This window comes from Haliotis rubra, unplaced genomic scaffold, assembly GCF_003918875.1.
Source record: "Haliotis rubra isolate DU_JTF1 unplaced genomic scaffold, ASM391887v1 Scf177, whole genome shotgun sequence".
NCBI classification, from domain to species: Eukaryota; Metazoa; Mollusca; class Gastropoda; order Lepetellida; family Haliotidae; genus Haliotis; species Haliotis rubra.
In genome coordinates, this window is record NW_025765747.1 from 668,187 (window position 1) to 681,844 (window position 13,658).

Sequence of the window (13,658 nt, forward strand, 5' to 3'; positions counted from 1 at the left end):
GACGTCTTGGTGCATAGTTTAGTTTTATGTTTGACACTTCTCGAGCTTGGCGTCACACATCGACATTGTCTCAGTTTGCTGGGCGCGACTAGATCATTATCCTATAAGAATCCAAATTAACAGGTGTGATTGCTATTTACCTTCTGCTACAAATTGATTATGTTTCATTTTCTTGAGTATATTCCTGCATATTGTTGTTAAGGTAATCGTAAACTAACAAATATTACGTCATGTGCTTCTGTATTTCAAGTTGCATTTGACCAAAATCACGACGGACTGTCATCGGAGTAAATGTTGTACATAGATGGGATGTAAAACTCAGGGCTTCAAAGGTGACTCGCTATTCAACAGGACTGTCCTATCGTTTACTGGTTTATGTGTCGGGGTTTAAGTCCCAACCAGTGATGCATCATGCTTGCATCATGGTCACAGTTCAGCTGGAGCAAACAAACCTCAGTCAGATTTTGACAGAATCGAACCACGCTGTGATAGTAGAACGACACACAAACAGGTCACAATAGGTTTTATTTAGTCATTGATCCTGGCAATGCGTGCCTGTACTTTTCAGCCATTTGACAATTCTTCGAGTATAATAAACCGGACAGAGACAATGTTCTAGATAGCACACTGCGTTCAATGCGAACACCCTTGAAACGAACCGACGTATACTAAGAAGTGTTTGTCCCGGCCAATGTATATGTTAGCGGACTATGGTTATAACGAACTAAAGTCAGTGGTCCCTTTAAGTTCGTCATAACCGTTGTTTACTGTGTTTATATTTGCAGCCATTTTGTCCACCCGATCTTCAGTAAAGTCGGATATATTGTTAAAGCGGTGATGTTTAGGTTCTAATTTCCGCTTCTGTTTTCAGTTCGAGTCGAAGGTGATTTAGTCCTCGTGGGCCCACATTGTCCCTTCCTGGTCGCCGCGGCAATGTTACGAATCCACACCATTTGGGTGTCACTAGTTTGGCTGGTGGGAACTTTGATGTATCAAGAAATTTCTGCCAATGTCGCCTTACCCCCTGGTTTAGTGAACGGAATACCAAGAAACACGTCGTTACAAGACAAGTTTTATCTGGAGGTTTTAAAGGACAAGATCCATCGAGAGATTGCCAAACACAGAGGGAACACTTCCGGGGTCCGAGTGGTCCCATCCGACCCAGAGCCGGAAAACACACGGGAGGGAAAAGTTACATCTCACACCCAGTTTGTTATTTCCCACTCGCCAGGTGAGCTGGGTAAGCCTCTTGTTGTCTTCATTATTCTTATCACCATCATCAGCATCACCATCATCATCACCATCATCATCACCATCATCGTCATCGTTCACTAAGTTCTCGCAAATATCATTAGTGACTGAGTATAGTTCTACACCGCTTGTAGCAATGTTCAAGCAGACACCAGAAATAGGTCATGTAGGAATCAAACCCAGTTCTTCGGCATGGAGAGCGAACGGTTTAACCACCAGGTCACGTCGCCTCATTACTGGCGTCATTAAACATCGACATTGTATCTTTATGTATGTTTTACGCTTAGCACAGAAATTAAACGCGGACTGTGTCATTAGTTTCAATTTAACACTTTCCGAACTAGATTCAGACAAATTGGCTGACAAATTAGCCATTGAACCATATTACATACAATCTATTAATACGCCCACAAGGCATGTTTGTCCTGCCTGTAGTAACGATGCATGTGTAAACAGCCAATGGTGCTCGTACCGCCCGCTGGCAAATATTGATAATGGCGATGCTATTGCAACACTGACCTCGTCATCTGGTATTTCAGGCTGCCTTACTCACAGCTACTTTGGGTGTCCCCAGTGTTGTGCAATAGCGAAAATGTATTTGGATTAAATGAGTGAGTGAGTTGAGTTTTACGCCGTTTTTAGCAATATTCCAGCAATATCACGGCGGGGGACACCACAAATGGGCTTCACATGTTGAACCCATGTAGGGATATTTGGATTATTTCATGAATATGTGTAAATGAATGTAGCAATGGTCAACGAGGCGAGATTCTCCTTAAAGCGAACCTCCTTTATTCAGAAATCCACATTTCGAGTAAAAACATCGTCGTCATTATCCCGTTAGTCCAAACCTCCGTTAATGTGAATCCTGTTATTTTAGCAATATTCCAGCAATATCACTGCAGGTGATACACATTGTACCCATGTGGGGAATCGAACCCGGGTCTTCGTCGTGACGAACGAACGTTTTAACCACTAGGCTACCCCACCGCCCCCTGATATTTCAGAAACACGGAAGTGCGGAATCCCTGCTGTTTGGGTGTTTCTATAGAGTTAAACAGACATTATTTCGTATTCTTTATTACGGACATGTAATAAACCGGACGGAACAATATGATTGGGTTAACGGGGTCACTTTATTTCTTGACAATTAATCTTGTATTATTACAAATTAGGCTGAGTCGATGAGCGGACGGTCCAATGCTAACAAGCAGTGAGATAATTCACCATTATTAATTTCCTTCTGTCTCCTGAGAACGTCATATTATTTGCTTCATAAACCACAAACGTCAATTATAACATCACAAATTCGCTCAATCCCATTTAGTGATATGTAATATTTTATAAGATAGATTTCTTTAATGGTAATAGCACGTAACAATCGTCTTGAAGAGAAATATGGATAAGTGAGTCAGTTCTAAACATAGTCTGCCTATAATCCCACATAATCCTTCTCACGAGACTGGTCCGAGTTATTCGGTCTCGGGCACATCGATCCGGATTGGCCGTCCATGTTTCCCTGTTTCCTGATTGGCGTAGTTGGGCTGCTTGCTAAAGAAACATTCAGCCTCAGGCCCAGCCCATGCTGGAGCTATGTATCATGAATTGGTCAACTTGCCCGACTGTCCTTAAAGTACCTGTCTCATTAGTTGTAGATACTGTGCTGATACGAAAACGACAATTAAATTAACTCCTTTGCTTACTATTCAACCAATATCATTTTTTCTTTAAAGATAAAATGGTTTTAAACGTATATTGTTTGAATTAATATCTGAAATGTTATATTTGTCGAAATGGAGTGTGAATCTCTCTCGCCCTGTACTGAGTACATCTTGTACCTATTACATGTACTCAACTATCTCCACAGCTTCTCTCCAAGACTATAGTTCTCTCCAAAGTAACTGTATCATGCATATGTATCATTATATGTACCCTGAAAACAATCAGCACGTGTATCGGATATTCTGTGTGTTTATGTGTACCTTTAATGTATATCCGTATCAAAATATATCATAATCGAGAAATCTTGTAAATGTATCAATACCATCATCGTGTACCTGTATCAATACCATCATCGTGTACCTGTATCAGTACCATCATCGTGTACCTGTATCAATACCATCATCGTGTACCTGTATCAATACCTTTATCGTGTACCTGTATCAATACTATCATCATGTACCTGTATCAATACCTTCATCGTGTACCTGTATCAGTACCATCATCGTGTACCTGTATCAGTACCATCATCGTGTACCTGTGTCAATACCTTCATCGTGTACCTGTATCAATACCTTCATCGTGTACCTGTATCAATACCATCATCGTGTACCTGTATCAATACCTTCATCGTGTACCTGTATCAATACCTTCATCGTGTACCTGTATCAATACCTTCATCGTGTACCTGTATCCATACCATCATCGTGTACCTGTATCAGTACCATCATCGTGTACCTGTATCAATACCTTCATCGTGTACCTGTATCAATACCTTCATCTTGTACCTGTATCAATACAATCATCGTGTACCTGTATCAACACCTTCATCTTGTACCTGTATCAGTACCTTCATCGTGTACCTGTATATCGTTTACCTTCAACTTGTACCTGTATCAGTACCTTCATCGTGTACCTGTATATCGTTTACCTTCATCTTGTACCTGTATATCGTTTACCTTCATCTTGTACCTGTATCAGTACCTTCATCGTGTACCTGTATATCGTTTACCTTCATCGTGTACCTGTATATCGTTTACCTTCATCTTGTACCTGTATCAGTACCTTCATCGTGTACCTGTATCAGTAACTTCATCGTGTACCTGTATCAATACCTTCATCTTGTACCTGTATCAGTACCTTCATCTCGTATCAGTATCAGTGCCTTCATCGTGTACCTGTATCAGTAACTTCATCGTGTACCTGTATCAATACCTTCATCGTGTACCTGTATCAATACCTTCATCTTGTACCCGTTGCAGTACCTTCATCTTGTACCTGTATCAGTACCTTCATCGTGTACCTGTATCAGCACCTTCATCGTGTACCTGTATATCGTTTACCTTCATCTTGTACCTGTATCAATACCTTCACCGTGTACCTGTATATCGTTTACCTTCATCTTGTACCTGTACCAGTACCTTCATCGTGTACCTGTATATCGTTTACCTTCATCGTGTAACTGTATCAGTACCTTCATCGTGTACCTGTATCAGTACCTTCATCGTGTAACTGTACCAGTAACTTCATCGTGTACAGTTATCAGTAGCCTACATCGTGTACCTATAACAGTACTTTTATCGTCTACCTGTATTAGTACTCTCATGTTGTACCTGCATGTGTACCTTCATCGTGTACGTGTATGAGTATCTTTATCTCGTTCCTCTATCAGTACCTTCATGTTGAACCTGCAACAGTCCCTTTATCTTTTACCTGCATCAAAAACCTTCATCATGCACCTGTATCAGTACCTTCATCTTGTACCTGTTTCAGTACCTTCATCGTGTACATGTATCAATACCTTCTTCATGCACCTGTATCAGTACCTTCATCTTGTACCCGTATCAGTACCTTCATCTTGTACCTTTATCAGTACCTTCATCTTGTACCTGTATCAGTATTTTTATCTTGTACCTGTATCAGTACCTTCATCGTGTACCTGTACCATCATCGTGTACCTGTATCAATACCATCATCGTGTACCTGTATCAATACCATCATCGTGTACGTGTACCTGTATCAGTACCTGCATCGTGTACCTGTATCAATACCATCATCGTGTACCTGTATCAATACCATCATCGTGTACCTGTGTAAGTACCTTCATCTTGTACCTGTATCAGTTCCTTCATCTTGTACCTGTATCAGTACCTTCATCTTTTACTTGTGTACGTACCTTTATCTTATACCTGTATATCGTGTACCTGTATATCGTTTACCTTCATCTTGTACCTGTATCAGTACCTTCATCTTGTACCTGTGTAAGTACCTTAATCTTGTACTTGTATCAGTACCCTCCCACTTTATTCACCTTCTTTGGCGTGTAAGCAAGTAACTTTTTGTCATCTTAATTTGATTTATACAATATAAGAGTCGCATTTCTTGTTATTTCCAGGCAAAAACCTACTGAAATTTACCATTAAAAAATCTAAAGGAGATCAAGTTTCCGTGGTGACACGGGTCAATTTGTGGATCCATGTCTGGCAGAAGGAGAAAAAGAGACAAGCGAGGAGGAAGAGAAAAGGGAAAATGATTCGAATCAGTGTTTACAATAATAGTTCCAAAGACGATAAAGTCATCGCGGAACTTCGAACAAGGATACAAAGCACGGACTGGTTTCGAATCAGTTTACCAATTTCACTTGTTCGTAATCTAGAAATGAGCCACAACAGTACAATCATACTGCGAGTTGAGTGTAAACGTTGTAATAAGAAAACAAGGCTCATGCTTCCCCAGATGCCCAAGAGGAAGTGTAAGAAAAATAAGAAGAGGCGGAATAAGGGTAAAAAGGGAGGTAAGCACGGAAGGAAGTCAAAAGCAATGGGTCGAAAACGAGGCTGTGGTACTCCAAGAAACTACCCCCCTACGGTGTCAACTCAAAGACTTCCTTTCATGATAATAGAGCAGCGGTATAAGAGCTTTGATAGACGGAAGCGTTCGTTGTCATGTAACCCTTCCGATCTCATTTATAGGAATGGAACAATCACAAGCAGCAGATGCTGTAGGATGTCAACATATGTAGAGTTTAGTGATATGGAACTAGACGATGCCATTGTGACGCCAGGTGGATACGAAGCCTCAAGGTGTATCGGCAGATGTCCCAGAATGCGTCGCAACCGGAACCGGCGGCGGCGGAGAGGCCGAAACCGGAACCGGAACAAACGGTCACGTGGTAGAAAATCTAGGAAAGGTAAATGCCGTGCTGTTGAAACTTCACCACTGAGTGTATGGCTCTTTAACGAAAATCATGACTTAGTACGTGCAGAATTGCAAGATCTAGTTGTGAGAAACTGTGACTGTCGGTAATGCAGGTAGATATGTTTAACATTACGGTATTAATACGTTGAGGGCCCGCCCGTTATCTACCCGCAACAGGACACACCATGAGTTTCAGCCACAAAAAAACCTTCGACTCGAGTAGGTGCCAAATGGCGCCAAACCAAGATGTGTCGTCGAAATGTTTACCGTGTCCTAGGCTCCAATATCAGATGACGCCACAGATGACGTCATATATTTACATTACTGCTACTAGTTCGGTGACCGTGACCTTGTGGCTCCCTGGAATATGGTACTCGGACCAGAAAGGTTCCATGCGATTGGAGCGGGAATACCTAGATACTATAGCTGATCACGTAAGCAATGATGTTCGTCCAAATATGGCGCATGGCTAGAGGGCAATTCCTCTGCTACCAATGTTTTATGACTGTCCTTGGCATTGACAACCAGGCATACACATGAGACTCATCCTCCTCAGCGTGATGAAATATCGCTATCTCTGTTTTTGCCATTGTGAAGTGTGTTGATGTTGCCGGTGTCAGTATCTAGCACGTAAGGTTGTCTCAGGTTTCGTTGTAGGAAAGAAGAAGAAACAAGGGAGGAGACAATGTGCATGTAAACATCTGTAGAATATGTGAAATATGCTGTTATTTATGTTATTGTTATTGACAGACACTGTATTTATGGTGGTAAGCATCCACTGTCGATATCGTCCTTCGTTGTCATCACACACTGAAGACGAGCTGATGACGTTTGGGGACGTGGAGGAAGAGGAAGTTTGCTCGAATGTATACTCGTACATCACTCGATGGTATCATGGCGGGGTTGTGTCCTGTGGTAATGAATGGTAGAGTGCTTGATGAGGATAGATCTGCATCTGGGATATCTCGATGACTTTTCAAGTTGGCTAGTGAGAGAAAGAAAGACGAGGTATGAATAGGGAGGTATGCTGCATGTTTTATAGTATTGTTCAGAACATATTTGAAAAGCAAAGCAACATTTTAAGGTTGTGTTTCACTTATAACAGCAAGATGTGATGCAATTGAAAGATTTTAATGGGCATCTAAATTTGTTTCTCTATGAGAAAGTCTTCGACCTGACTGTGTTTTTGCTTTTTGCTCTGTATCTACACAAGACCCATTTGATGTTACTTTCAAGTTAAATCAGTTCATAAGTGTAGTACGTTTGTCATTAGGGCGTAAAAATGCAAATGCCACTTTAGGTTAATTTTATCTCTGCTAAGTTGTTTCCGATAGTATATGGCTGTTAAAACTGTAGTAATATCACGTTGCCAAGTTGAGGTCGATGATAGCTGGTGTAAATGTTTTAATAAAATACCAGATAAGTGAAAGGGTTTAAATCTGAGAGTGCCAGTATTATCTTGAAGGTAAGGTGAAAGTACGCAAGCACATTTATGTGGAAGTTGATTGGAATCCTTGCCTACCTTCCAACCCCGTCATAGAATATATGCCTGACAGAGACAGAAGCGAAACATGTTTGACGCCCGTGTTCATCTCACCTCGTATTGTGTCCTTGAGGAGATATTTGCCTATCATTAATATGTGTATTTTTGGCTTACCTCGTTGTACTCTGTGATATCCATGAACATCATTCCGTGTGTAGTTGTATTACACATGTATTTATTATCATTACATAATTAACAGTGTTTAGCCAGCTCCGGGGAATACGGAGTCTGTGTAACAGGCGACCTGATGTGTTGGGTGGTCAGATTGTACAATATGTGCATCTGTGTAACCCCGATCATTGTTCACGATATAAATCATTGATCCAGACTCGACAGTCCGCAACTACATAGCTGGGATATTGCTGAGAGAAAAAGAATTTTAAAAACAGTTTTGTTCTTTAGATGCAGACAGTTATGCCTATACTGAACCCTTTGTTATGACTTGCCGCTTCTGTCTGGTGTTGTATCTGTACAGTTAGTCAGAGGCCACATATCACTGAACATTTCTGTTGATATTCGTAGTGAACCTGGAATCTGTGGTAGGAACAACATATTATTTCAGTCACTGCCTTAAAGACATATATTTCTTTGAAATGAGCAAGGAACATTTTCCATTAAACCTGAGGGAAACTATTTTCTAGACCTTATCTGTTTTCATTAATGGAAATACACATTGTCAATGGTAACCGCACCTTTGGCAACAAAAGGAGGCGCATTCTAATCTTCCCGAAGAAGCACATAGCTGTTTCTAAATATTTTTGTTACAATACTATGTGTATTTGTAAAAGTGTATTGTGTCAGCAATAACCACTTGAATACCTAAAAGTATTATGACTACGTTGTTACTTTGTTTTATGATAAGTAAGTTTTCATGATATCGGGATCATCGTCAGAGCTACAGAGGTTTGGTCAGGTTCATCCATGAATACATGGGTCGTTATGCAGTAGGTACACCCGTCGATCTGTCCAGCAAGTCTAAGGGGCCTAATCCGCGTCGGACAATTGTGCCAACTCAGCGTTGTCTAACATTGAAGGAGTTTGCCGAGTGACTGTCAACTCTGTGCACGAGGCATGCTGCCACATCTGCGTTCATTGGTCAAAGCAAACGCTAAAACAAGGCCGTTTCTTGATTCGTTGGTTAAAAATAGCAGCTAGCAACCGTATGTATTCATGGGCACTTTGGGAACACGAGTAAACGAATCTGTGAAGCGTTGGCGATGCCCCAGACAGTGAAAGTGAAACAATAGTCAATTCAACAATGAACTTTAAGATGTTACACACAAACTCACAAGTGAAAAAAAAACATGGTTTGCTTATACGAAAGATGCACCCCTGACTGGTAACACCGGCCCTAGTCCACACGTTCGCTTGTCACGCCGAAAACCCGGGTTCGATTCTCTACACGCGTATCTGACAGTGTTATATGTCTAGGGCCCTCTACTCACAGGGATCTAATCACAATACGTGTAAGATCGTATCTGACAATGTTATATGTCTAGGGCCCTCTACTCACAGGGATCTAATCACAATACGTGTAAGATCGTATCTGACAATGTTATATGTCTAGGGCCCTCTACTCACAGGGATCTAATCACAATACGTGTAAGATCGTATCTGACAATGTTATATGTTTAGGGCCCTCTACTCACAGGGATCTAATCACAATACGTGTAAGATCGTATCTGACAATGTTATATGTTTAGGGCCCTCTACTCACAGGGATCTAATCACAATACGTGTAAGATCGTATCTGACAATGTTATATGTCTAGGTCCCTCTACTCACAGGGATCTAATCACAATACGTGTAAGATCGTATCTGACAATGTTATATGTTTAGGGCCCTCTACTCACAGGGATCTAATCACAATACGTGTAAGATCGTATCTGACAATGTTATATGTTTAGGGCCCTCTACTCACAGGGATCTAATCACAATACGTGTAAGATCGTATCTGACAATGTTATATGTTTAGGGCCCTCTACTCACAGGATCTAATCACAATACGTGTAAGATCGTATCTGACAATGTTATATGTTTAGGGCCCTCTACTCACAGGGATCTAATCACAATACGTGTAAGATCGTATCTGACAATGTTATATGTTTAGGGCCCTCTACTCACAGGGATCTAATCACAATACGTGTAAGATCGTATCTGACAATGTTATATGTTTAGGGCCCTCTACTCACAGGGATCTAATCACAATACGTGTAAGATCGTATCTGACAATGTTATATGTTTAGGTCCCTCTACTCACAGGGATCTAATCACAATACGTGTAAGATCGTATCTGACAATGTTATATGTTTAGGGCCCTCTACTCACAGGGATCTAATCACAATACGTGTAAGATCGTATCTGACAATGTTATATGTTTAGGGCCCTCTACTCACAGGGATCTAATCACAATACGTGTAAGATCGTATCTGACAATGTTATATGTTTAGGGCCCTCTACTCACAGGGATCTAATCACAATACGTGTAAGATCGTATCTGACAATGTTATATGTTTAGGGCCCTCTACTCACAGGGATCTAATCACAATACGTGTAAGATCGTATCTGACAATGTTATATGTCTAGGGCCCTCTACTCACAGGGATCTAATCACAATACGTGTAAGATCGTATCTGACAATGTTATATGTCTAGGGCCCTCTACTTACAGGGATCTAATCACAATACGTGTAAGATCGTATCTGACAATGTTATATGTCTAGGGCCCTCTACTCACAGGGATCTAATCACAATACGTGTAAGATCGTATCTGACAATGTTATATGTTTAGGGCCCTCTACTCACAGGGATCTAATCGCAATACGTGTAAGATCAAATCAAGTAAAAATGTCAGTTTTCCGATTAATTTGAATATGGTAGTTATGATGTTATCGTTGGGGGATCTCGGTTTGACAAGACGATTTGATGATGTGAAATAGCATGGCCTTTGTTAAGAATAAAGTGGTCGCGTATCCCTGCAGAACAATCAAATAACGCATGAATTTGTAAAGCAAGTTAATTCGACAGCTTATGTATACATCTTAGTGTGCAAAGTCACCTAACTCGTCAACGTCATAAATCATAAAAATATATTATAAATCAAAATATATCATTAATCATAATTATATCACGTGCTATGCTGAACATTTTATCATTATAACAGAAATACCTCAATTTTCTTCTTGTGAGTGTGTTAAGTAGATCACATAGTCCCATTAGGATAGATGGCAGGGAGACTTCCATCACGTATCACCTTACTTCCGGTTACATGATGTTACGTTATGATCAGGAACATTACTTCCGGTTAAATTATGTCACGTTATGATCAGGAATATTACTTCCGGTTACATGATGTCACGTTATGATCAGGAACATTACTTCCGGTTACATGATGTCACGTTATGATCAGAAACATTACTTTCGATTAAATGACGTCACGTTATGATCAGGAACATTACTTCCGGTTACATGATGTCACGTTATGATCAGAAACATTACTTTCGATTAAATGACGTCACGTTATGACCAGGAACTTTACTTCCGGTTACATGATGTCACGTTATGATCAGGAACATTACTTTCGATTATACGACGTCGAGTTATGATCAGGAACATTACTTCCGGTTACATGATGTCGTGTTATGATCAGGAACATTACTTCCGGTTATATGACGTCACGTTATGATCAGGAACATTACTTTCGATTATATAACGTCACGTTATGACCAATAACATTACTTCCGGTTACATGATGTCACGTTATGATCAGGAACATTACTTTCGATTATATGATGTCACGTTATGATCAGGAACATTACTTCCGGTTACATGATGTCACGTTATGATCAGGAACATTACTTCCGATTATATGATGTCACGTTATGACCAATAACATTACTTCCGGTTACATGATGTCACGTTATGATCAGGAACATTACTTCCGATTATATGATGTCACGTTATGATTAGGAACATTACTTCCGATTATATGATGTCACGTTATGACCAATAACATTACTACCGGTTACATGATGTCACGTTATGATCAGGAACAGAGTGCCATTTAGTCTTCACAATTGATAATGCCATTAAGTGCACAACATGCAAAGACATGTTTCCGTTCTCTAAACGTCCGAATACCTTCTCATTTTGGTTTCTTGGGGTTTCTGGACCGGAATCCGTCTAGAAACCTATGAGAATAACATTTCACTTCACTTTTTTGATGAACTGAGAAATGTATGGGAAAGTATCAATAAATATTTAAGAATGCATTAGTGAAAAAATCCGGAAAACGCGAAACTATACTATAATTGTAATGAGGTAATACATCTGACGTAAGATAACGTATCTTTCTCAACAGGTGAAAGTACACACTGAACTAATAATGCTGACAAAGTTACCGAATTGTTTAAGAGGTCGGTGCCACAAGTTCTTATACCTGGGTAATTATATCTATATTTCTTTTAATAAATAACAGTTACATTGGTTTACATGACAAAAGCGGAACAATTGGAAACTGGTAATTTTGCTAAGGGAGATCAATCAAATTAGCCTAGGCTGCCAGTGTGCTCGAGTTCAGTGCCCCTTTAAAATCAGTATTGGGGTGAAGAATGACTTGAGCGGAAGACAACTCTTTGTATCTTGTAACTGTTGTGAGTAGCAGTTTCTTCAGGGTTCCCATGTTCACTCCGTCTTTCTGTTAAGCATCATATTCAACGCAAGTGAACAGTTTCTATCATCGTGACATATCTCTGCTAAAAGAAGATTCCTAAAACGTATTTAAGTCGATCTGAAAGTTTGCTACTTAGTTTCCATACATTTTAGTCCAGATTAATAAGTTCAATTGTTCGTTTGTTCCATCAGTTTTGATAGATATGAATACAGCCGTGGTAAAATAGTATATGGACATATTGATCAACATATCAGTAGATTGATCTATTGATTTGTATGTTTAGGGGCATACGTGGATGTTATACAATGTTGCATTTATTTGACGGACTCGGTCCCCGTATAGATGATGTATAATGCTGACAATACATATTATGTTTTGCATGTAAAACATGCTCGTCGTGACTGTATTTGGCAATGTGTTTTATTGCTCAAATAGTTTGAAAATACCTCTCTACATTTATTTTACAATGGTCAACTGTCAGTTGTCTGTGTGCTCGCCCTTCCTAAAGAGGATACTGGTATATTTAGTTTTGCGGTTGTTGAAATTGTCTTTAGTCCTAAGTGTTCAAGAGTTCAGGAACGTTAATGAAATCAGCACGACGTGAACGTGGTATGAGGCGTGTGAGGCGCACGACGTAGCTACTTGTCGTTATCTCACATCAGATATACAGTGTATGTTGTAGAAATGCAGCAATGACAGTTATTAACATGCTAAGCGTCATGGTTTCATTGTTGAGAAAAAGAAAAGATTGTTCATGCCCATGTTATGAACTTGTTTTTTTATATTTGTCAGCCTATAGAAAATAAAATTATTGTATTTCCTCTGTCCAGATTTGTTTATTTTCAATTAATATATATTCGTCTATTCCACAGAAAACATTATTCACTGCCCACTGTATTTGTTTTCGTGGGTTTAATGTTTTGGTGTTTAAAGCCGCACTCAGTAATATGAAGGCGATCAGAAAGTTATCAAGCCTGGACCAGACAAACAAGTGATTGGTCCCATGATCCACTTCGTCTGGGTTACACGGCATGCATTCAACCTGGACACAGAGCCTGTAATGGCCAGTACAGACTGCCGGATTGTGAACACCACCCACTGACCCACCCACTCCTCGTGAACAACACTGAGGGAACCAGCTTCTATTCATGATTAAGTGTTTGTTGTTTAACGCCGGACTCATCAGTATTCCAGCCATATGGCGGCCACCAGTTCATAATCGAGTCAAGACCAGATAATCCAGTGACTGACATCATGAGCATCGAGATAAGCAAAT

General features: G+C 40.1%; 1 protein-coding gene across 2 annotated transcripts; it reads left to right on the plus strand.

Annotated features, from left to right (window-relative positions):
* Positions 1-877: 877 nt before the first annotated feature.
* Positions 878-13,205, plus strand: LOC124273139 (inhibin beta A chain-like). 2 transcript variants are annotated; one of them, XM_046708355.1, is made up of 2 exons: positions 878-1,240; positions 5,366-13,205. In XM_046708355.1, the coding sequence occupies exons 1-2, from the start codon at positions 934-936 to the stop codon at positions 6,274-6,276; spliced, it is 1,218 nt and encodes a 405-aa protein (XP_046564311.1). In that variant the 5' UTR covers positions 878-933; the 3' UTR covers positions 6,277-13,205. The 2 variants fall into 2 exon arrangements, with proteins under 2 accessions (XP_046564311.1, XP_046564312.1); XM_046708356.1 differs by having other exon boundaries at positions 878-1,231.
* The last annotated feature ends 453 nt before the right edge of the window (positions 13,206-13,658 follow it).